We start from the raw sequence: 25,817 nt of genomic DNA, 5'->3' as shown, positions 1-25,817 counted from the left end.
ATTATTATGTTATTATTAGGCGTTGTTTTATGCCATTCCAACCCTAGCACAAAATCTGCCACACGCTCAACAAACATTAGGTGATAGTTTGGTTTTAGGGGTGAATTTGCATCACAGAGAAGTTTTACATAAGATAAAATTGCTCATGAATCTGAAATTTGAAGCTTACATTTACTAGATCCTTAAATACACATTCTCTAGCATGTATACAGCTGACAAACAATGATTGGATTCTCTGCCTCCCTCGTACCAAGTTTAACACAACTATTTAGGCATACTCCACCACTACACTGATATACAGGAATATCTATGAGATGGTTTACTGATAAAACATATTGCCCTCTCACAGGAAGTCTGGCTGTCTATAGCAAATATTGCTTGGATTAATCGCTAGCTCTAGTATCACATATGGTGTTCTAATATCTCAAATGAATTTATGTACCTTTTATCCATTTGCCAACATGCATGCCATTCATAAGTTGGAAAGATTTAAAATACTCTAAAATTTTAATTGTTCAAGTATTTTGAATCTGTACATACACTCTGAAGCCTCACCTTATGAAATATGCTTCAAAGTTTTCTTATTATCTTCAGTGTTATTATATTGGAGCAGTAACATATACAGCCTGCTTCAACTGAATTATTTATTGCACTGTATGCATCTCTGTAACGTCACCTCTGGGAAGACTTTTCCCTCTAACACTATATAATAACATCAGGTACAAGCTAATATGGTAAAAGAAAAATCACAGTTCCTTTAAAATGTAACTCAACTTCCACCATTTGGCTTAGAGACTGATAATCGTAAGATTTCTTATCCTGAATGAGTAAAACCTAATTGAAAAAACAAATCTTAACCTTTTAGGAAGACGGCATAAAATATGATCTCCTTTTGTGGACAAAAGTAGTCATATTACTTACTTTGACACTTAGTTTATACTATTCCATGCAGTAGGGTAATATTGGGGTAGAACCACAAAATAACACAGATATGTGCTGTCCCAAACATATATGCTGTATAACTGTTTTAAAAGCTCTAGAACATTAAAAATGAAATATAATAAAACATGAAGTCAGCTATATGCGTTATAGTGCCTTTGTTATCATTTTATTTTCTCTTCAACTATAAAGTAATCATGATTAAAACACATTTTTAAAAGCTCACAAAACAACAATAAACTATGCCTACCACTTAAATTGTGTTCTCAAATATCCATTCAAATACACACAACTTCAAACTATGTTTCATGCAAAACCTCCAATTCTCTGCCCATGTGCTATCTTATATTGTTAAGAGACATGCATACAGATTGTGGGGTTAGACACTTCTGGCTTCTAATCTGGGCTTTGGCGCTTATTAGCTACATATCTTTTCACAAATTATACAATCTGTCTGAGACTCAGCTTCTTCCACTGAATTCAGACACTATTAAAGGAGTATTTTGAGAATTTATGAAATAAAGTTTCTAACACAAGGTTCGTTCTCAGTAAATGATGGTATCATGGGTATGATTATGAATTTCCTTGTCTTGTAAATGGGAGTATATGTTATCTGAGGACAAAGACCATTCTCAAAATTGTTTGAATGTTTTCCTGAACGTCTAGAAAGTACCATGTTATGTACATAATGTCTAATAATGATTTGCTTAATGAACAATTGTAACCAAAGATAAATAGAGAGCAATTAAGTACTAAACCAGAAGGCACTGAAATACAAGTGCAAGAAAACCTCAGCTTCACAGAATGTGATGTGAGTGCGCTGGTGTAGTCAGGGAAGGATCAATGGCAGACAAGGCACCAGAAATGGGAAGTGAAAGCATTTCTAGATAGAACAAGACTAAATAAAGAAAATCACACAATGTTCTACTTCTATGACAAACTTAAAGAGCTCATTTATGAATATATCCATTCATGCCCCAGCTCCAATAAAATAACTGTTGTGTCAGGCAAACTGCAAAGTGCTCCATGTATAAATGGTGAATAAGTTAGAGCAGTCCTTGTTCTTCTGGGTCATCCAATTTAGTGGGGAAGATACATGTCAAACAAATTATTTCACAGGTAAATACAGAATAATAAATCATGATAAGCACTCAAAGATAAAATGTATGAAGCTATGAGAGGTTTAACAGTGGACTTAAAGTTAAGTCAACGGAGTGATCATGGTGGGCTGCTCTATTTTTAATCTGTGAATTGAAAAATCTTAGGCAGAAATGACTGGTAAAGGGTAAGGGGAATGTGACAGTTAATTTTACATGTAAACTTGACTGGGTCACAGGGTGCCCAGACATTTGGTCAAACAGTATTCTATGTGGTTTTATGAAGATGTTTTTGGATGAATTTACAACATTTAAATCAATAAACTGAGTAAAGCTGATGGCCCTCCCTAATGTTGGTGGGCCTTGTCTGATCAGTTGAAGGCCTAAATAAAACAAAAGGCTGACCTTCCCCAAATAAGAAGGAACTCCTCCTGCTTCGCTGCCTTTGAAGTGGGACACAGGGTTTTTTCCCTGCTTTCAAACTCAAAATGAAACACTGGCTGTTCCCGGGTTGAGGGTCTCAAGCCTGGTGGCCTTTTGACTAGAACTATAAATCATCTGTTCTCCTATGACTCCAGTTTGCTGACTACAGATCTTGGAACTTGTCGGCCTCCATAATCACATGAGCCAATTTCTTATAATAAATCTCTGACCATATATATCTATATCGATAGATAATAGATAGATAGACAATCTCCTGTTGGTTCTGTTTCTCCAGAGAACCCTGACTAATACTAGGGAGAAAATTTCAGAGCAAGGGATAAGCCATGTACAATGACTCTAAAGCAGGAAAGAGCTTAGCAGGTTTATGGGACGAAATAAAAACAACTGTGTCTCCACCACCATGTTTAAAGAAAGCAGCAATTCAAAATGAAGCTACAGAGGTGGGCAGGAACCACATCTTAGATTTGTAAGCATGGCATGAGAGTTCAAATTTATCTTCAGAGGAATGGGAACGATTCCTGAATGACTTTTAAAGTAGAGGAGTGACATAATCTGACTTTTTTCAAAAATCACGCAGGCTTGACGTATGGATGTCTGTACACAGGTGTATGAAGTAGGTTGTTCAAAAAGGTTGGGGGAAGAACAGTTAAGAAACAACTGCATCTATAGAGACAAACTATAAAAATGACATGGACCAGGGTGGTGGCAGCAGTACATTTGAGACCTTTTTGGGGCCTGGTTAAAGTGGCGTAAAGGAGATGGTGGTATCATCCAGGAGGATGATATGCATAATTGTGTAGACCAGAGTGACCTTTAACGAAAAGGGGAAAGCTGAGGAGATTTAGGCAAAGATCAAGAGTCCAGCTTTCGACATATTAATTTTGATGCTTTTGAGGAATCAAAGTGGAAATGTGAAAGAGGCAGTTACCTGTGTTTCTCTGGAGCTCAGAACAAAGATCTGGTATGGAGTATAAGTCCGCAAGTCATCAGAGGGAGATGGTTTGGAAAACGTCTTAAGGCAAGAAGGTGGCAGAGTGAGGAGAAAAAGAGCGACAAGAACAGAATTCTGAGAATCTCTAATATCTCATAACTAAAAGGAGGAGGAATTAGCAAAGGATACAGATAAGCATCATCTATGAAACAGATTTCTTTGTTAGAAAATATTATTATTTTCCTTTACTATGAAGTACTATTGGAACATCTCAAATTGTTTGGAATAAGGAAGGTTATTTACAGCAAACTTAAATATGGCCAATATTTCTCTCATCTATTATTTCTGAGAATAAAAGTTCTCTATAGACATAATAAATTATTCACAGAGAAACCTGAACTTTCATTATATATACATAACAACCAACAGAAGTATCAAATGATACACATATGTTCTTAAATTCTGCATAAACAAGACTAACTCCAATGATGGAAAACTCACAAGGTAATTTTCCTTTATCTGAAAAGATCAATTTATTCAACATCTATAATAGGTATACATTTTAAAATAGAATTAGGCTGTAATTTACAAATGTAAAATTTATGAAGATGCCATTAAAATTGCTTCAGGTTTATATAATTACTTCTTGAGGGAAAATGAGTCCTGTAAAATATCAGCAGGAAAATGGAGATTGGGTAAGAAAACAGTATCTTATAATTCTTTAATAGTTTTTAAAATTGCAAAGATCTTTTCAATATCATACACATACATACACACACACATATATTTCTCCAATAACTGATAATTGATAGTGGAACAAAATATGTATCACTTTTAATTTTTTCAAAAAAGTAAAAATGAGTAAGGACTATAACTCACACTCTGAAATCAGGATCTCAAAATCCCTAAAGAGTTGGCACATACGGCCAAAATACCACAGAGGTAGTTGGAATTCTGAGCCAGGTCCGGCTTTCTGACACACCATCTAATCTCCATTTTCATTCCCCTAACTTCCAACAACCAATTCACGGCACACTGGTAGGTATGGCAGATCCTTATTATCCAGTGAGAATCTAAGATGGACAAGAAAAAACTTTCAACATAAGAAAAACTGAAATTGCTACAGTTAAGGTCCTTTACAATAAAAGATCCATTTTCTATAGAACACAAGAGACAGAAGAAACACAAGACAGTGGTAACAAATTTCCCCAGAGAAAAGAATTCATTCATCAAAGGAATGTTGTGGAAGCAACAGTTCTTTGCTGAGATTTGCTGAGATCTGTGATGAGGACTGCTTGAGCTTTTCATAATTCTATCTCTAGCTTACCTAGGTGAACTGAGATGATGATACACTAGAGGAAGGTGTATGCAATGCCTCAGGTATTAAGAGGTTGGGGTAAGTAGCAACTACAAGGAGTGCAGAATTAGATGGTTATGGCTGGGTACTACCCATGCACTTGAGGAAAAACAGTGGAAGGCTGGCATCAGAATACTGCCCCCTCGTCAAAGATTTCCACATAGGTTGCAAGGCAAAAAGGAATGAAGGCTGCAAATGAAATTAAGGTTGCTATCAGCTACCTTAAAATTGAAAGAACTGCCTGGATTTTCAGGGTGCATCCAATGTAATCAGAGGTAGATGTGACTATGGAAAAAGGGCACAGAGAGATGCAACACTGCCAGCTTTGCAGATGGAAAAATGGGCTATGGGCCAAGATATATGGGCAGCTTGTAGAAGCCAGGAAGGAAGAGGAAATGGATTCTCCCTTAGAGCCTCTAGAAATTAACACAGCCCTGCTGACCCCTTGATTTTACCCCACTGAGACCCATGTCAGGCTTCTGACCTACAGATCTGTAAGAAAACTTTTATTGCTTTAAACCACCAAGTTTATGGTAATTTGTTAAAACAGCAATAGAAAACTAATAACAATTATCAATTTAAGATCAAGTGTGAAAGCCAGAGAGTTTTCTTGTCGGTAAATGGAAATAATCTCATCTCCTTACAAATAGAAGGTAAAAAAAATTCTTGAGGGTCAGGCCCAGAATTTAATTATGTTAGGGGCTCTAGATACAGATGAATTCAACTAAGAAGTCGGCTACTTCAAAATAAAGGGCCGAGTTGAGAAGCTGTGGACCCTGGAGATTTAGGAAATGAACATCGGGTTTGACACATGCAACAATCTTGATATCAGGTTCCCTGGACTATGTATGCCTCGAGAAGTGGCACGTTTCTCCCCATTAGAGACTAGTGCTTCCTACTTCCTCCTTGATTGAAGACAAGTCAAATGACAGTTCTCCGCAAGAGGACATGAGCCTCACTGAGGATTTGCCACCGTGTCCTCTCCTGCCTAGGTCCACAACTAGGAATAAGTCACAGCTGGCTGGGGAAGCGCTGAGCCTGCAGAGGGAGGAAAGGGACAATGGCCCACAAGAGCCACAGGACCTCACCAACATTGCCAGCAGAGCTGTAGAGTAACTTAGGGGCTGAGTATGAAGATGCTTGAGTCTACAGGGAATGGGACATAAAGTTGGATCACTGAGAGTTCATTGATGCAGAGACCTCTGTCCAGCAAGACAAAACTTTTCTCCCTTAGAAACTAACCCTAAAGTCCACACTGGTAGCCAATCCAATAGCCAGGGTTAAATTAAAACATAACCCAGCCATGGAGGTATTAGAATTGCCAAGGAAGAAAGAACACTATGCCCTGAAGGAAGTGGATTTAGCCAATAAGTACTAGCAGGAGCTGGAAGAATATGCAGGGAAACAGATTTTGAAGCTGCTGGATTAAGATGGGAAAGAATAGAAAGCTGGATAAGGAAGAGTTTTTTGACATGGGAGTACCTTCCTGTGATAAGGGATTTATTAACACCCTAGTGAGGACCCCAGGAAATAGTGCAATAATACTAGTAAAACAGGCTTGCAAACCTGGCTTGCAAGGGACATCCCTTACTAGGTGAAATAGAAATACCGGAAACAGAAACATGGCATGTAATGGAAAAGTAGATCAAAAGACAGAGTATGTTTTATTCCTAGTAAGGGGGATAGATATGTGCTATTGTAGTCAGTTTATTTATTGATCCCTGAATTAGTTGGCAAGGGCTGCCATAACAAAAGAGCTGCTATAACCACAGATCGGGTGGCTTAAACAACAAAAAGTTATTTTCTCACAGTTCTGGAGGCTGGAGGTCCAAGTTCAAGGTGCTGACAGGACTATTTTCTCCAGAGGCCTCTCTCCTTGGCTTGCAGGTGTCAACCTTTTTGCTGTGTTCATACCTCTGTGTGAGTGTTTTCTTGGTATCTCTTCCTTTTCTTACAAGAACAGCAGTCCTCTTGGAGTCCCACTCTTACGACCTCATTTGTCTTTAATTACCTTTTTAAAGCCCTAATCTCCAAGTACAGTAACATTGAAGGTTAGGGCTTTAACATAGGAATTTGGGGGACATAATTTAGTCCATAACAATCCTCTTGGAAACCAAATGTATAATTGGTCAGGCGTAGAAATACGATGCATGACAATGGAGTATTTTTAAATGTTACCAAGACTACTAGTTATTTGGGGAAAGGGGTTTCATTATCTCTGGGCTGTTCAAAAAATGGGGCTAACCAGACCAAACACTATACTCTTATCACAGAGTGACTAAACAAAGAATATTTCTAAAAGGTTAAGAGAATGGGAAAGCTTGAGTACATATACTATTTAAAGCCAGAGAAATCAGCAACTGACTATGTCTGCACCAGTGAGAGGGGTCTTGACATTGCTGAGGTCAGGACTGACAGCAGGAGATGTCATTACAGACTTGGATTCCCTGACAGCAGTGGGAATGATAGGATCTCTAAATAATACAGGCCAGTTTGAAGCACTTAAGCCTCAGTAGCAATGTTAGCACAATTAATCATAAAAAGCAGCAGAGTGGCAGCCAGGGTGAGGGGAGTCACTAAAATGTCTATTATCCCAACCCTAAACCAAGATAGCAAATCACAAACAATATTGTTTATCGGTAAGAATGGAAGATACCAGTGCCACTCTTCAAACCCTAAGGGAGACATTATGTCCTAATTTTATTCACTAGTCTGCTCAATACAACAACCAAATGGAGGATGGAAGATGAGAGTGGACTACCAGATATTCAACCAAGTAGAAGCATCAATCACAGGTGTGTGGCTAGTTGTGGTATCTTTGATAGAGCAGACTGATACAACTTTAAGTAACAGTAATTGATAACTGGTCTAGCAAATGCATTCTTGTCCATCTCTATCAAGAAGAACCAGAAGCGGTTCTTACTCACATGGGGCAAACAGCAGTATACATCTACCATCCTGACCCAAGATTATAAGTTTTTCATCCTTTGCCATAAAATAGTCCATAAGGATATGAACTTACTGGACATTATGTGAAACATTACATTGGTCTATTATATCAATCACATCCCATTAAGTGGGCCAGATAAGCAAAAATTGGCAAGTACTTTAGAAGCCTTGGAAAAACACATGTGCTCAGAGAATGCAAAGTTAACATCTTACCAATGAAAGTTTTAGGGTTCTAAGACCTGAGTAATGCGAGGACAACTCTTTATAAGGAAAGGACAAAATATTGCATCTCACGTCGTTCATCAATAAGAAGGAAGCAAAATCTCTAACAGGCCTCTTTAAATTCAGGAGGGAACACATCCTATGCTAGGAATATTGATCTGGTCCATTTACCATGTGTGACAGAAGGATGCTGGGTTGGAATGGGGCATAGGGAAGTCAAAGGCTTTGCAGAAGGTACAGGTTTCACTGAAGAAATCCTGAAGCTTGGGCCATATGATCCCACAAACTCCACGATATTAGAAGTATCTCTGGTGGGAGAAAATACCACATAGAATTTATGGCAAGCCACAGTAAGAGAATTACAGCATAAACACCTAAAGATTTTAAGAAAGCCCATGTCATTTGCAAGAGAGAATTAAAAATCATTTGAAAATAGATTATAAGGTACTACCGAGCCTTGTTGAGGCAGAGTGCCTGACCACAGGCTATCAAGAGACCATGTAGCCAAATATGTCCATTATAAGCTGGATTCTGTCAGCCAAGTCATGCAAGGTCAAGCAGGCCCAGAACTAATCCATTATTAGATAAAAATGGTATATTTGGGACTGAGCACAAGTAGACAGAGAATGCACAAGTGAGCTACATGCAGAGGAGGTGGTCCGGACCCCTACATCTACCCTGACTAATGAGCACTGGCTCCCTATCATCAACTCCTACCTGTGACTGCATGGGAAGTCCCTTATAATCACCAAGTCCAATAATGGTCTAGAGATTGGTTTGGCTTGATATGTGGTACATACTAAAAAGGAACTGCACCCCACTAGGGGGTGTCTTCAAAGTCAGTGGTGAGGGGAAATCTACCCTCAGAACATGGACAGAACTTCAGGGATCATACACTCTGTGTGGAAAGAGAAGTAGATGACGTAAGAATATATACTACTTACTTGTTTATTTATTGGCAGTGAATAGCTTGGCTGGTTGGTTGGCTGGATGCCTGGAGTGGGCACAAAGTAGACAGATCTTTGTCTACCATGTTATTGCCCCCAAGAGAGCATCCACCATGAAAGAGTCATGTTGCAGACTGTACTTTCTAAAGAAGGCTGCAAATATTTCTCTAATCACACAAATCCCTCCTCCAATGTGAACTTGGTACTATTCCCATCAACTAGTGGGATCTATAGTCCCTTCCTTTCAACCTGGGTGGACATTTGTCTCTGCCTCAAACAAGAGTATATAGAATTGATGCACGTGGCTGCCCAAGCAAGATCCCAGGAGACTACTTCTATCCTCTTGGGATACTTGCTCTTAGAATCCAGCCACCATGCTGTGATGAAGCCCAAACGATGCAACAGCCCACATGGAGACACCCCATACAGGCATTCTACCTGCCAACCAGATGAGGTCTCAGCTGTCAGCCAGAATAAAGATGCCTCCAGATGATTCTAGTTCCTAGATGTCAAGTCACCCTCTGCCTTCAAGTTTTCCCAGGTAAGGGTCCAGAAACTATGGGGCAAAAATAAGCCATTCTGACTGTCCCTTGTATGAATTCCTGGCCCACAGACTCCATGAACATGATAAAGTGGCTGTTCTCTACCACTAAGTTTGGACAGCTTTTTACAGAACAATAGTAATTAGAGTAAAGCAATAAACAGCCAAATAGACACAAAGACTTGACCAGTTGACATCAGTCAGCTTGTCAGCAGTCACCTCAGTGTTGTTCAATAGGTGCAAGAAGAAAGCAGCCACAGTGAAAAGTATGGACACTATGCATATATTGAGTAGCATAGGCTCCCATTCATAGAGGCTTATCAGCTACCACTGATGCTAAATGTCCAACCTACCAGTAAGAGAGACCCTGACATATACCATGCCTCAAGGAAACTAGCCAGCTATTCAGTGGTAACTGACTACACTGGACTCTGTTCAGACATGAAGGAGCAGAGAGTCATCTTGACTAGAATTGACACATATTCTGGATATGGGTTTATATTTACTGCCTACAAGGCCTCAGCAAGCACCTCAATCCAAGGGCTTTCAGAATATGTAATCCACCCAAATAGGATCCCTCATAACACTTCACTGAACACAGGGATCCTCTGAAGAAAAAAGAAAGTACAGCGATGACTATGTGATCATAAATCCACTGGTTATATCACATCATGTGCCACTCAAAAGCTGCTGATCTGATAGGATGATAGAAGGAAGAGCATCTAATAGAGCAACTTGGGGAGAATACCCTGAGTGGATCAGGTACCCACCCACAGGATGTAGTATAACCCTAAATGAATGATCATGTGGACCTGTGTCCCTAGCAAGTAGAACACACAGGTCCAAGAGTCCCTTTACCTTCACTCCTAGTAACCCATATGGGGTATCTGTGCTTCCAATCCCCATAATTATAGACCCTGTGTGGCTAAGATTCCCGGTTTCCAGAGGGGTAACACATCCCCCAGGGAAAACAGCAAGAGTCTCAAACTCCTGTGACAGTTGCCATCTAGCCACTGTGGGTTCCTTGTGCAAAAGACAAGCAGGCAAGAAAAAGTCACCTTTCAGGCAGGGACAATTAACCCTAATTGTCAAGAGAAGGCAAGACTGCTATGAACTCAATGTGAGGAGGGAAGAAGACATCAGGCACCCAGGTGACCCACTTAAGTATCTGTTGGTGCTCGCTCCTGATTCTGGAAGCAAACTGACAAATGCAGCAGCTGTGGAAGCAGCCTGAAAAGGGCATAGAGACCAGGATCCCAAGCCCTTCAGGGTCGCTTACACCAACCAGCCCATTAGAGTTGCTAGCTGGGGGTAAGGGAGATCTAGAAAAGGTGGTTAAAAAAGGGATGATGGGGCTTCCCTGGTGGCGCAGTGGTTGAGAGTCCGCCTGCTGATGCAGGGGACACGGGTTCGTGCCCTGGTCCAGGAGGATCCCACGTGCCGTGGAGTGGCTAGGCCCGTGAGCCATGGCCGCTGGGGCTGCGTGTCCGGAGCCTGCGCTCCGCAACGGGAGAGGCCACAAAAGTGAGAGGCCCGCCTACCGCAAAAAAAAAAAAAAAAAAAAAAAAGGGATGATGAGTATCAGAGTTCAGGAGCAGCAGCAGGGGCTGAAGTTTATCCCACAGACTTTCTTCTTGTTTGTATCCCTAAGTCAAGAGGCCTGCTCTCAGAGGACCAGTTCCCAGAAGGGATAAACTTTCATAAGCAAGCCAATATGAACACCACAGGGGTGATGTCTAGAAGATGTGATGCACTGTCCAGAACCCCTTCTGCATGAAGGCATTCATTCCCCCAACGCCCAAGAGTGTTACCTTCTGATTGCTCACAGTTGAGTTTCTCCCAGGATTTGTCTTCAACCCAAGAGAAGCTGAGATATGTTGCCCCCTCCCCAGGGGCAGCCCACACCCAGTGACTGGTGGAAAAGGGGATGAAAAGGATCTTTATCTGGGACATCTCTGAAGGTCTACCCCAACTTCACAGTACCCCATTTGCTCAGCTTAGGACTCTGCTGTAACTGAATCGCAGCTCAACTTCTCTCCCTGCTGAATTCCGGCTCCCTCCCTCTCTTCCAAGAGCACTCCCTCCAAAACCACCTGCATGTTAATCTGCCTCTCAGTCTCTGACAAGCAGGCACCTCATCCTGCCTTGATCCATCCTACTAATTCCCATGACCTGGGCCCAACTTTCCTGTAATAGCAATAAATTGATTCCAGCTGATTCTGCCTATTTGGGGGCCAATACTCTGACCAGACTAACTCACCTGTTCCTCCACATGCAACTTCAAATCCAATCCCCCCAGAACAGCACACAATAGTATACTGGAAGTTTGCTTTACTGTTTTTCATTTACTTGCTTTACCAAACACTTCCCATTTGTAGAAATGCTGAGTTTTTCATTAATAATGAGAAAACCTCTGCAATGTCATAATGATTGTTGGGAGGATGACAGCTATGTACAATGAATGAGAAGCTGTCAATAGTTAAGCCACCAGAAAAGTTTCTTAGAACAATTTTAAAATAATCTTTAAAAATATCTAGACTTTACCTTTTGTCACAACTAAAGATATTTAAATAGCATTTTCAAGTTCATAAGAATCTCTATTCCAGCTTTTTTTAGACATTTAATTGAATTAATATTAATTGTTAATATTTATAATATCCAATTAAATGATAAACCATAACATACAGATGCATCTTAGGTATCTAATTTTATACCTAATCATTAAGACACTATCCACCTTCATCCAAAATACATCATTGCATCCAAAGTATCATAAAATACAAAAATTAGGAGTAAAGAAAGACATAAAAACAGGGTGCACTATTTTTTGTAAGTACTCCCAGCTATATCATTAAATATGTGAGGTAGGAAAAGCATACAATCTATGATTAAACTCTTTTGAACTTTGATTTGACTCATCTCTTACTCTATTCCTTTACAAAGGCTTGCAATTTAATTTGAGATTCTTAGATTGCAAAATACATGATGGCCCACTCCATTTAACAACATTATCACAATTTTCAGTGTGCAGAAAGTCATAGACCACTAGTTTCAACTATCTGGCTTGAATATGAAGAAGCACTCTTTAGAGAAAAATTCACAAAATCGATGTTTCTCCATATTCTTAAAGAGGTCTGACTTTAAAACACAACAATCACAGCACCCAGTTATACTAAGAATTAATGAATTCCACATTGTGAATGTATAGTGAATTTCAGGGCACTGCTCTTGTAGCCAGACTGAATTAAGAGTTAAAGTTCTAAAGGCTCAACTGCCTCTGAAAATTTGGGGGGTGGTTATCAGTTAAAGAAAACATCAGCTGTTTAGAAATGCATGGCATTACAGCTGAATATAATACCTTTCCTGTTCTCGCTTGAAATGGTTTCCTATCGAAGCCGTTTCTGTATCAATCACACAATAGCCAGAATGGTACAGGGTTATACTATATCACACAATAACTACATTCAAAAAGCATAGGAAAAACCTTACTTTTATAGCCGCAAATGCTGTAGCTAAAAGCCTAAAACAAATCACTAAACTGCACTAGTTTGTAAGCTTTGAGGTTTGAGGAACTCCCTGGCAGCTAAGAGAAGGGGCAGAGCTTGCAATCAACTCTCCTCTTGAGCACAACAAGATTTTCAAGAATAGAAACCCACTGATACGCTGATACAGTCTCCTAAATTAACTCTGCAAAAAGTGCCCAAGCAATACCCAGAGGGAACTCAAGGCAAATATCAGGCCACCTATCACACTTAACTATCAATCTTACCAAGACCAGTGATTGTTAATCAGCCTGGGGGAAAATAAAGTAGTACAGTTGACAGTTTATTTTTTTTATGAGCACATGCTTCCTATTTTACATGGAGGAATATAACTGCTTCTGCAGAATATCTAGTAGAGCCATGTCTTCATTTTTACAGGTCACTAATTATGAATATGCTTAAAATATCCTACTAGTCCAAAAATAAAATTATATCAGAGAGAGTCCTCAGTATGGGCATTTTGCTTCTAAAAAGAAAAAAAAAAAACAACGAAAATTATAAAGCATATCTTCTTTTTCCAAGTAAGAAAATTATGATACAAAGTGCTGACATTAGCTACCTATTTCTATTTCTCAGGCAAAAAGCTAGAATTTATCACCTAATCTGCATTTCAAATATAGACTGAGACGTCACATACATGGCACAAGATGATCCAGGTAACTTGCATGGCTTCATCATACTGGGTATAAACACACATATATGAATATAATTTAATAATACATATAAGAATATATACAAATATTTATTTTCATATACACTTCATATGTGATTTCAAATTCAGCCACCGGTAACTATATAGTAGTTATTTAAATACAAATTTCAGATTTCTCATCTACTTCATTCAAAGATTAGAGTATGACATAACGTATAAAAAACTCCTAGTAGAAGGTGTGACATATAGGAGGCACTTGAAAAACGGCAATTATTCTATGAAAAAACTACGATATCCTATGTTTATTTTTCAATGACAGATGGAAAAAGAGAGCAGATAACCCAAGTTAATTGAATTTGGTTTACAGATATATTTTAGAATCCATACTTGAAGACAGATATGCCTTACGCTCTAAATTCCCACTTAAAAAAGAGAAAAGACCAGTATAAAGACCTGGCTAATAGAGCAGGAGGGATGGTCTTTTGAGTATGCAAGTGACACTAGGCTTCAAGTGTATACATCACTATAGTTCAGGTAAAATAAACTTCACATGTATTGCACTTATGCAGCTAAGAAACATTTCTGTCAATTGCAAAGATATAGAAGGAAAAAAGTAATGTGAGTTTCTGAAGGTAATGTTGGAAATTGGTGAACAATACAAACATGAATTATCACAAAAGATATCTAAAAACAAAATGAATGTTAGATGAGAGATTGCATGCCCTGCTGTCAACACTGAATCAGAGTCAGCTTTGCAAGGGAAGCAAGAAAGCCATCCAATTCCTCGTCTAAAGTTCAGCCATGAGACCCACTCCATGAATACACAGATACACCCACATACCCACACACTCAGACAGTTAATATATATGAATATATATTTTAGAATATATACTATATATACAAATATATATGTGTAGTTTATGTGTAGAAAGATAGATATCTTCTTTACACCTTCTCTGAAACTGGAGAGGTGATTAAACTTAAAAGGTTTCAAAGTACTTCTTTGCATCAGTAAGCTTAGAGAATTAAGGCATTAACGAGTGAGTTTTCAATGATGACAGAAAAGTTAAAACGTAAATGCTTTTTGAAATATCAACTAAAATCATATAATGATAATAGAGTTCAACAGTAAATTATAAAATCACAGGAAGCAGGAAGAAGGCCACTTTTAACCCCAGCTGCTGCAACTAGAGGAATGTTTGTTAGTGAGATACAGAAAATCATCAGAGGATAAGTAGCCTCTGAGTAAAAAGGCTGTGGCCCACTGAGAACTATTCTTGTCTTAGGTAAAGAGCGGAAAGTTTCTAAACCCCAATCTTAGCAGTATTACAGGGTCAGAGTAGAAGAGAGCTGCACCTCCTTAGGCAATTACACTTAGACGAAGCTACACATGACAAATTAAGAACAAAATTAGCCCAAGATTGAGGTTTGATTAATTGTGAACTTAGACTGAAAACTTTAATATTAATACAGCAGCTCTGTACAAAGAAAGGGTACAGGTAATATAGTCCAGTTTGAAAAATGAACCAAATGAAAAACGTAAGTAAATAAAAGAATGAGGGGAGAATCACAATAAGGGTGTAGAATAAGCCATGAAAAAGAATGAAAAAGTTCAGAACCAGGATAAAAACAATAACTATACAACTTCTTGATAATAACTTCACTAATTCTGAAATACTACCAGGATAAGACTGACAACTCAAAAACTACACGTCAGTTAAATCTGTGCATGTCACAGAGTCTACTGTGTGTATATGCTTAAGGTGACATGCTTAGCAAAGCCAATATTTTTCATCCCTCGTAGTGGGGAAAATTATTCTCAACTAATAATTTTGTTGCCTGTTTAAAGTCTCAAGTAAAGATGACCTTTTGGTTTGGTTACAGAAGTACCTGACCAATATTCCCAAACAATAACTAGCTAATATTCTGACACTCAGAAAACTAGCCTAATGAATTTCTTCCATGTAGTTAGTTATATGAATGGGTATTATTGAGGTGAATTACCTTTCACCCTCAAAAAATAGAAAATAAGTGTTTACCAAGGATAATTGAAATCCATTATATATAAAAATGCTTTCTTATGTATGTAGCTGTTACAGTGTAATGGTGAATAAGGTCCCAGCCTTTTCAGTTAATTCTATAGATTTTTTAAAATAATTAGGCAACTAGGTGGGAAACAGTCATTTTGGTCACTTTGGGACCAAATACACAATAAACCTGTGATAGCCCCACTTAATGATTTATTCTCATTTTCTCTGGTTTTATTTTTAAATTATCAATGACTTGTAGTCTCTTACAAATATATCCCTATTTGTATCATTTTTAGATTAGTCTCGAAATGGCAGGACATTGAGACTATTCTCGCTCCTTGATACAAAAGCAAGATTTATACCTATATTTGAACACACACATATATAAATATACTCATGGTCATAAGGTTTAGGTGACACTAATTGTCTCTAGAGCTCTTAAATGAGTGGGGATACCAGCTCCCCACCCCCACCATTAAGGAGCAAAAGGAAAAACTCCAGGGTTATATGGATTGAGAGGAGACTAGCCTGAAGAGCAATATCAACCACATGCGCATACAAGATGCAATATCAAATGGCATTTTCATGCACATATTAATATTACATATACTGTTTAAAAATATACCACTTGAGTTATTTTCTGATAGACTGACAAATGGGAATTATTTTTTCCAGAAAAAAATTACTTTCTCCCTGTTACTTCCAAGCCCCTTAACTCTGTTCTGAGAACCAAATGGCACTCCTACTAGGAGGTCCAATTGTTGGACCACCTGAGTATACTTTTTTAAGAAGATAAAGGACACTTGCTATGCAGTCTCCCTCTACTCCAGATATAAAAATGCAACCAGACTTTTTTATTCTTGCTGTTATTTACATTTTCTCTGTATCACAGCCCACTTTCCTAAGAGTTTATTACGTATGGAAACTGAGGGATAAAGAGATTAAGATTTTTTTTTTGCTGCCTTGCACAAGAATAAAAATAAATAAATAATGAAACCACATACCTCTTTTCATAAAGGTAACGCATTCATCTCAGTGGCTGTACATTTGTAAAGAACAACATGATTGTAGACCCACAGTCCACTGCTTCTAAGTAGCAGGCACTCTTAAATAGCCTTTGAAAAGTCTTTGACCTTAACTCCAAAAGGCGCTGCTATGTAAGTTCAAAGCTTCCCAAGTTTGCGTAGAATTGGGGAGGGCTCAGTATCCTACAGGAACTTTAGAGACAACTGTCTTAACTCCTGATGAGAAGGTCAGGTGGCTCCACATTGCACACACACAAACCTAGGAACTTGGTAGACATAAATAGCTGAGCAAGTTCCAGAGTATCACACAGTCAAATTTATTTCACAGACTTACAGACTTTGGGGGAGAGGGAGTTACCATAGGTTAATGATGGATACATCTTTCTAGTTGGGACAAACTTTGGAGAAATTGCTTAGGTTTAATACTAGACACGTACTGCAGGGTTATTTTCCTTTCTGTCCTATTATTCCTGCAGCTGGGATCTGTGCTTTAGCACTGGCCTATCCTCCCTCTTTATCTATATTACATCAAACTACTTTCAAGTCTCAAACCATGACGTACCAGCTTTTTCAAGTTTCCTCCAACCATGGCAGCTATCAATGCTCTCTCGTCTTGCACAAATATTTGTATATTTCTCATAGCCTTATTTTGTTTGTTTTTCCATTTGGCTTTATCTTCTTAATTAACTAGTAAACTCTTTTTGAGTTCACAGCTCTTACTACTTAGTTACATGTTTAATCCATAGTAGTTATACCTTAATTTGCTGACTGAAGTTACCAGAACTTACCCACCATCTGACCAGAATTTGTGTACAATTCCTACTGAAAATTTCTGAAAAGTTGCATATCTTCCTCAGAGTTTTATATCCTTCTCAGGAGACTCGTGGGAGCCTCCCCCTCTTCAGTAGGAAGTGGACCCAAGGCAAGGCCTGGACCAAATTCATAGCTCCACTCAGAAATAACAGAGAGAATGCCTCAATGTTTAACCTGTGCCTATCTCTCCTTAAGTACAATCAATTGGCAGGTAGGATAATCTGGTCCACTGGGACCATAGGCTCTGTTTAAGAATTCCTCGTCTTTCTATCTTTCCCTTTCAGGAGAACAGAAAAATCTCCCTGAAGTTGTCATTCAGTCAAATGGCAGACATTGTTTTTTCTTCCTCCGTTTGACACACATGAACAAAGTTCTATTTATTTCAGAAATAAAATAGTTTGCTGTTTTGCTATTACTTAAAGGACAGATATATTCTTCGAATGGCCTTTCCAGGCCAGCATTTGATTTCCTACTCACCTCATTGAGATTTCACTGCCCCTTGTGCTGTCCTTTAAGACTGTGGGAGGTCTAGCTATGAACCAACCCTTCCTCTTTCAGACATATATGTTTCCCTTTCTACAGAATCACTCCATTATTTTTATCCCTCCCATTCTTATTCCAACAAAACAGGACAAGAAATATGCTGCTTGGGGATATGGTAACATGTCACATATTTGACCCCACCTGCCAACCACACAATAGTCCTTGGTATAGTTTTGATGGGGAATAGCAAGAAACTGATGTCTCCTATTTTTATGTAAAGTTATAGAGGTAGCATACTAAAAGACAGAAAGAAAAGTTACGTCATAATTCCTAATACCTTTGCTCCTACCATAATATGCCTTTAATTGGTAAATTTATAGTAAATGTGTAATAGCCAAAAACAATGTTCCTAACATTTGAAATCCTTTTCTATGACTGTGAACTCCTGGGGAAAGTATGATTTAGATTATGAAATGGAAATCATCTTTCTTACTGAATTCAATCAATTATATCAACAGGAAAGGAAATAAGTGTTTTAAAACACAAGACAGAAATAGTATCTTGGAAATAGTATCTTGGCATTAGTATCTTGGAAAAGTAGTAAGAAACCAATATAAGAGAGCTTAATTGGGATCAGTTCAAGGTCATATAAGTTAAGAAAAAAATGGAATTGTACTGGTATAAAATGGGAAATAACTAAGTGCATGATTCAATAATGGAGATGAGGGATTTTAGCAAGGTGACAAAAAAATATCCATCCAGTGAATAAGTCTGGATTGTGGAAAAAAGAGTTGTGAAAGAAATCTCACGAATAGGATAGGACCACCATCAGAGTAGCATAATATAAAGCCATTGTGTCATAAATTAGTGAGATGATTTAATGCCATCGTAAAGTCTCTTCTGACTTTATGATTTTACAGGGCCAAAAGTTTATTAATTGGATTTGAAAATAAAAATAGGATACAGTGGCCTATAAATGAAATCATTTATTCATTCTGCTCTAAGTAATATTTTTACATTGACAGTCACTGAAGCAAAGAAATGAAATTTCATTTTGAGGGACTATTCAGTTAATGGCAATTACAGTGAAGCTAAAAACGTTCACCCTGTTCATACTTGAAATGAATTCAATATAATACTTTGCTTGTCCTTCCAAAATAGCCAAAAGGGAAAGTAAGATCTTCCCCCAGTTCAACTGGGAGCTGATAGCACATTCCTTTAGTTCACTGCAGCTGCCAAGAGCTCAGTTCCAGGACTAGGCGGGTATAACTGACTCTTTGCCTTTGACTTTGTGGGTTTCGAGTCTTGGGCCCAACTCTTCCAAGACTCTTCCCAAAGCATGAGGACCAGGCCAGAGAACATGAGTGATGAATTATCTCAATAGGTGGAAAGCAACCCAAGATCACGGTTCCTAACACTGTGTTAAGACAAACTGAACCCACAGGCTCATGCTATTAGTTGCATCCCATGAGCCCTACCCCAATCACATTACAACAGTACATTTTAAAAGAATACAGAGCACATTTTTTCCGGAAAACCTGTTTCTCAAAATAGGTTTAAGGTGGTTTGCCTTACAAAACAAACACTAAAATAATTTTACAATATCAGTAAGAAGAGCTGGTATCAGAGACAATAAAATTAAGCCAAGATAATGAAGATCGTGAAAAATGCCTTTCTTGAATTTCTTTTATGACATCTATTCACCCTCACTGATTTGTTCTCTAGAAAATGATTCCTTAGGCTTAATGTTCAACCTGCTCAATCTAAAGTACTTAATAGCCCACTTAGGGACTTCCCAGGGACAAACAGGACATGAGCAAGTAACACTGTATAAAATAATCTGCTCATTTGTCATGCAAATTCTCAGTAACACAGCCAGTAAGGACAACCTTGAATGTGCAAAAATAATCTCAAGATACAAAGGACAGCCCACTTTTCCTGTGATGGTGACCAAAGTGGTGATGATCCAGGGTACGTGCGCGTGTGTGCTTGTTCTTGTGTGCACATAGGGACAGTGGGGTAAGGAGTGGGAAGAGAGAAGGTTAAAGTTAATTGCATATGACAGAGCTTCAGATTTACCTTTTTTTAGCAACACTCATTAAAGTCATCTCCCACAGGCTGACACCCTAAATATGTGTTCAGTCAAAAGCAGAATCTGATCACAGTGTTTCTCCAGACTCAAACAGGACAAAAATCACAATTCAATGCACCTTGGGATAATTTTGCTGTGAGGATGGAAACATCCTGGGACTGGATGTAATGGTCAACTGACCTCCCAGAGCACTCTTATCCCTTTGGGTCAATCTGTACATTTAGATTCAACCCACTGACAGTCTGAAAGATCTTCCAGATCCTTCCTGTCTACCTTATCCCCTGGTTCCACCAAGTCTTTTCTGTCATCTACTGCCTGGGGTGTCATTCTTAAAATTTATGAGACTAATTGATATTACCTGAATTGAGAGAATACAGCTTGCTAATTTGTCATACAGATGTGTTGATAAACTTATTCTATTTATTGCTTCTAGCACATCCTGCAAGCTATTTATGGGCAGTACATTAATTATTTTAGGACACCAAGTCATTGGTAGATTTGGCTCCCATTACAATCTATTTAGACATAGACTTTTATTTTGTTTTTCAATTGCAGTGGGGATTTGTCCTGTGCTAATGCAGTTATAATCTTTTATTAGCCTCCTTGGAAATTAAGGGTATAATAGGTCAGAAGTAAAAATACAGTGTGTGTCAATGGAGCAGTTTTTTCCTTTTTAAGCAAGACAACTGTGAAGTTTACAGGAGATATGATTCTCAAAATTACGTAATTATCAACAGGTTCTCTAAAAAACACAGTTAAACATCCACAGAATAACTTACAAAGAAAACTTTCAAAACTAGGAAAATACTTTGGATCACTCAGCTCTAAGTATTGCAGTCATATACACCTAGCTGGGGTTTACATTGTGACCCTTGATGCTATGTTTAATCAGTTATCCTAAACGTAATGCAATGGGTTTAGTGCAACAAAATTAACAATGCCAAAAATGGATACCAGTTCGCTGTTCTTTAATGACTTCTTGGTTTTCAGTGACGTATAATATAGTAAAAAGAAAATTAAAATAAAACTTTAAACTTCCAAGATTATTTTGAGGAAAAAGCTTGAATACCAAAAATTTTTTTTAATTCAAAATGGGAGAATATAAAAACTTAAGAAAATTGATTTTAAAAACTACACAGGGAATTCCTTGGTGGTCCAGTGGTTAGGACTCCACGCTTTCACTGACATGGCCCCGGGTTCAATCCCTGGTTGGGGAACTAAGATCCCACAAGCCTCATGGCATGGCCAAAAAAAAAATTATTAAAAAAATTAAAAAATAAAAACTACAGAAATATAGATATCTACAGGGAAAAATGCCATTTTTAAAAAGTGTTTTTTAATGACATCAGAATCATTGGTGGAGCGGAGACAGGCAGATATAAATCAAAAGATAATCTCCCTTACCCAAATGCCACATATACACAAATCTCAGCTACTGTGCAGTAAGTCTGCTAAGTAGTATTCCCCGATAAATGACAGTAAGTCCCTAGGTCTATAGCAGAAACTTTTATACTTAAGTAGTGCACACGGTACCAAGCTGATACACGGTACCAAACACAATAGGAAGAAGACTACAGTAACTCAAGACAATATAATCTATATATTAAAACAAATAGTCTCGATTACTTAAAAACATCTGAATTTCATGCTCAGAATTTTCCAGGCTAGCAGTAGAAGAATGAAGGGCTGACTAGCTATATCAAGGAAGAAAGGTTACAATGATATATTTCTAAATCATGTAATTAGTTTTAGGCTACAGTGAAGTGATTTTGCCTGAATTACCGATAAAACAATGTTATTTTCTCTTGAACTTAGCTACTAGAAAACAATATTAAGAAATAATACTTTGTGTGTAGCACGAATGGTTTTACATCTGGCAAACACAGGCAAATAAAGGGTGACAGGGATATAGACTTATGCTAGCAAAGTTCCTATCTAGGTCTTTGAAGTCTCTGTTTATAATTGCACTGCTTTTTTTAAATTAATCATCTTCCAGACTCCTCATGTAAAGTGTTCAAAACACACTCTATAATCTTACACTAACTCTTATGTCTACGTCCTTCTTACAGTTAATCAATATTTTATAGCTAAATAAAAATAAAATCTTCTCCCCATAAATGCTTCCACACACACACACACACAATAAAACTACTTCAGATTAAGAAAGGTCATGGTTTACAAAGTCAAAGCAATGAAATGGGAAGTTTTATCAGTGGTTCTCAGACTTTAGCATGCATCCTAATCATCACCTGAGGTGAAAAACACAGAATGTGGATCCCAGACTCTGAATTTCTGATTTAGAAATCCTGGGAGGGGTCAGAGAATTTGCATTCCTAACAAGTTCCCAGGTGATGCTCATACTGAAGGGTGCGGATTCCCACTTTGAGAATCTAACTTCTGTGATTTGTAAGACATATTTGAAAAGTAATATATAAATATAATTATTTATATAATATATAAATTCACTCACCTGATAGCTATGACATTTATAACGACTAGAGATGCTGACTAATTTTCAAACAAAGCCAATTCTACTCCTAGCTAAGTGACTAATAACCACATCAATAGTAAAAGAAAAAAAAAAGACCACCACCTTCACAACGGTCAGCTCAGTAGCAGAAATGCCTTCCCCCTTATTGTTAAGCGGCAAGGCCCAGGACTGTTTTGACGCAATTGTTCTCTACTTGTCTCCACTCCTAAATCTTACACTTTCCCACCGCCCAGCATGAGACTTGCCAGGACAAAGAATCTGAATGACAAACAGTGACAGAAAAATGATGGAACCCTTTCTAATCCAGACAGTTCCAGAACATCCCCTACCCCCCACCCCGATTTTTCTCACTTCTCATTATCTCCTACACACACACATTTAAAAAACAAAACAAAAACTCTTTTTATTTGAGCTAATCTGAACCAATGGGAGAGAAATAAAGACTTGGACAAGCAGAGTTCAGACTCACACGAGAAGGTTCCATCTTATCTGCAGCATTCCTCCATCCCTAGAATCCCAGCCACTCTCAGCTGCGGGACACCAGAGTCCAGCAGAAGTCAAAAGAGCACTAAATGAATTCCTGCTCTGCTCAAGGCCTCACCTCCTGCCATCAGCCAAGCGGTTTAAGCCAAGAGGTTCAAGACCTCAGCATCTCTCCTACACACACCAGCAGTAGCGGCACCATCACCAAGAAAGCTCTCTTTCATTTGGGAAAGAGGGAGTGAGGAGAGAGGGGAAATTAAGATGTTTAGAGGTGGGAGAAAGTGAAGATCTCTTGGCCAGAGCCAAGGAGGGAAGTAGGAAGACAGGCAAGGGGAGTGGCCGATGAGGCGAAGCAGAGCCCAGTGCTCGCCGCTCCTGACCCTCTCCCCACCACTCCCCTGCACCGCTCAGCCCTGCACAAGACACCGCGGAGAGAGTAAAGGCGGACCTCCCGCCTCGGTTCCCAAACACCTGCCCACTGCGCACTCCACATTCCCAGAGAGTTTGAGGACTCAAGGTCCCCCTGCATCCGTGCCCACTCCCAAGTCACTTCTAGGGTCTGCGCTTCCACGAACACTCATGTCCTTTGCCCGGGGCAGCCGGTGCCTAGCACTGCAGCGCTGGGGTCCCAACCCCGAGGGAGACCAAAGGCGGGCTGCCAAATTTCCAGCACACAGTTTCTCTGGATGTCGGCCCTAGCCTGGGAGCTGTGGGTGAGTCTCGGCCTGCTGTCCCCTCAAGGGCTGTTCTCTTAACCTTCCTACCATACCTCGAGAGTACAAAAGTTATTTTTCCTTTGTAGCACCGCCTGCTTAACCCAGGAGAAGACTCACATTTGAGCCAGAGGGTGTGTGTGTGTGTGTGTGTGTGTGTGTGTGTGTATCTTTCAGTCCCGAAAACCAAGGGTGCCAACTGCTGACAGGCGAAGGAACCTGGATTGGCTCTTGAGGACTTAAAAACATCCGAATTAACACGTTCACCCTTCTCTCCGTCCTAACCCTCCCAGCCCTGCGTTTTCCGGAGAACTGAGATTATGTTCCTGTTGCAGTGAGCTAGTGTCCTGCCCCGGAGCCGAGACGCGCAGACTTGGCCGTCCGTTCATTCATGCATTTGCTCATCCATTCACATAAACATGTCCCTTAATTGTGTCTGGCACCGAGAATCTTGCCTGCTATTTTCCCCTCCCCAAGTCAGTGCTTATGGCAACGGTTGGTGCAGAACGCAACTCGACTGTCAACCCACTTCCTGAGCTGGAAAGTCAAGTCAAGCAGGCATTCAACTCTCCCCACGACCCTCCCCCCCCCAAAAAAAAGGAAAAGGAAAAGAGAAGGCTGAGACACGGGGCGGAGAAGAATGCGGAGCTCACTGGGGTCACATTCGAAGCTTCCCTTTGGAGGAAACCGCGGCACCGACACCAAGGCATGCAAGGAGCCAAATCATTATTAAATCAAAGACTGCTAGAGCTCGGGTCCCCAGAGAGGATAAATCAAGTACAAAGCCACTTATTCGCACGAGTGCTGGGCTGCCGGCTCGACCCAACTCCGAGCCCGAGCCGAGGCGCTGGGAGAGCGGCTCGCAGCCCGATTCGCAGCGCGCTCGCCGCCTCCTTATCGCTCCCAATAACGTGATGAAGTGGAAATCAAAAGCCACGCCGGGAGGGGCCCCGGAACGGCGCGAGTCGTGCATTTTCGCTCACCAGCCTATCTTCCCTAAGAATCGCAAGGTCACAATAGCGTCGCGATTCCACTCACCGTACACTCCTTGGCCAGAGATCCCCTCCAGGAGGACTGTCAGCAGCCACACGAGACCGTACACTAAATCCATCTTCACGTGAACATGAACATATCCAGCCCAGGGCGGACGCAGCGGGACCTTCTGGAGGCCGGCGGCCAGCCGGGCGCGCTCCGCTCGCTCCCCAGCCGAGCCGAGGTGCCCGGGAACCGCTCGCGGAAGGGGGAAGCGCAGTCCGTCTGTCTTTCCCCGGCGGCGGCCGTGAGCGGAGCGCAGGAGCCCGCACACCCCACACTCATACACACACACACACACTCTCTCTCTCTCTCTCCCACAACACAATACCCTGACAGAGACTCACACGCACGCCTCACTCACACTGGGCGCCTGGGAAAATCGCAGACGCCGGGGAGGAGCAGGGGGCGTGATGGGAAGCGAAGCCGTGAGGCGAAGTGTTCTTCAGCAGAGCGGACTGGAGTCTTCGCAGCTGCTGCTGCGGCGGCGGCGGCGGCGGCGGCGGCGGCGGCGCGCTGGGCCGGCGGCGGGTGCTGGCGAGGGGCCGGGTGTGCCGAGCGGTGCGAGCCTGACGCGGGCAGCCAGGGAGCAGGAAGTGGCCTCTGACTCGGGGCACCGAGCAGGGGCTTCCTCGCTTGGGTTCGCCTTTACAAAGTAACTCGCGAAGGTCCCCGGAGGAGCGTCAAGCGGCGGCAGCGGCCCGCCCGCTCGCAGTCCGGAGCCCCCAGCCCTGCTGTCTTGCCTTCCCCCATTCCATCAGTTGCCATTGCAACGCCAATCCTGTTACACGATACAGGCTCGCATCGCCGAGCGGGGAGAGGAGGAAGAGGAGGAGGAGGAAGAGGAGGAGTGGGGCGAGGGGGACGGGGGTGGGGAGGAAGGGAAGGGAGGAGGGGTAAGAAGGAGGAGAGGGACGGACAGGGCGCAGAGTGTGAGTCTGGAGCTTTCTCGGGCACCAGCCTCAGCCGCCGCCGCCGCCGCCGCCGCCGCCGCCGCGGCCACCTCCACCGTTCTCCAAAATAGCCTTTAGCGC

General features: G+C 40.5%; 1 protein-coding gene across 1 annotated transcript in view; it reads right to left on the bottom strand.

Annotated features, from left to right (window-relative positions):
* Nucleotides 1–25,551, bottom strand: part of MDGA2 (MAM domain containing glycosylphosphatidylinositol anchor 2) — an 841,090-nt gene extending 815,539 nt beyond the window's left edge. The window contains exons 1-3 of the mRNA XM_065871677.1: nt 25,527–25,551; nt 25,144–25,429; nt 24,790–25,097 (exon numbers count right to left, since the gene is read on the bottom strand). Coding sequence (XP_065727749.1) covers nt 24,790–25,097; nt 25,144–25,429; nt 25,527–25,551 — 619 coding nt within the window. The remainder of the gene's footprint in view (nt 1–24,789; nt 25,098–25,143; nt 25,430–25,526) is intronic.
* Nucleotides 25,552–25,817: the final 266 nt, after the last annotated feature.

This window comes from Phocoena phocoena, chromosome 2 (genome assembly GCF_963924675.1).
Source record: "Phocoena phocoena chromosome 2, mPhoPho1.1, whole genome shotgun sequence".
Taxonomy (NCBI): Eukaryota; Metazoa; Chordata; class Mammalia; order Artiodactyla; family Phocoenidae; genus Phocoena; species Phocoena phocoena.
This window is presented reverse-complemented; position numbering and strand designations above follow the sequence as displayed.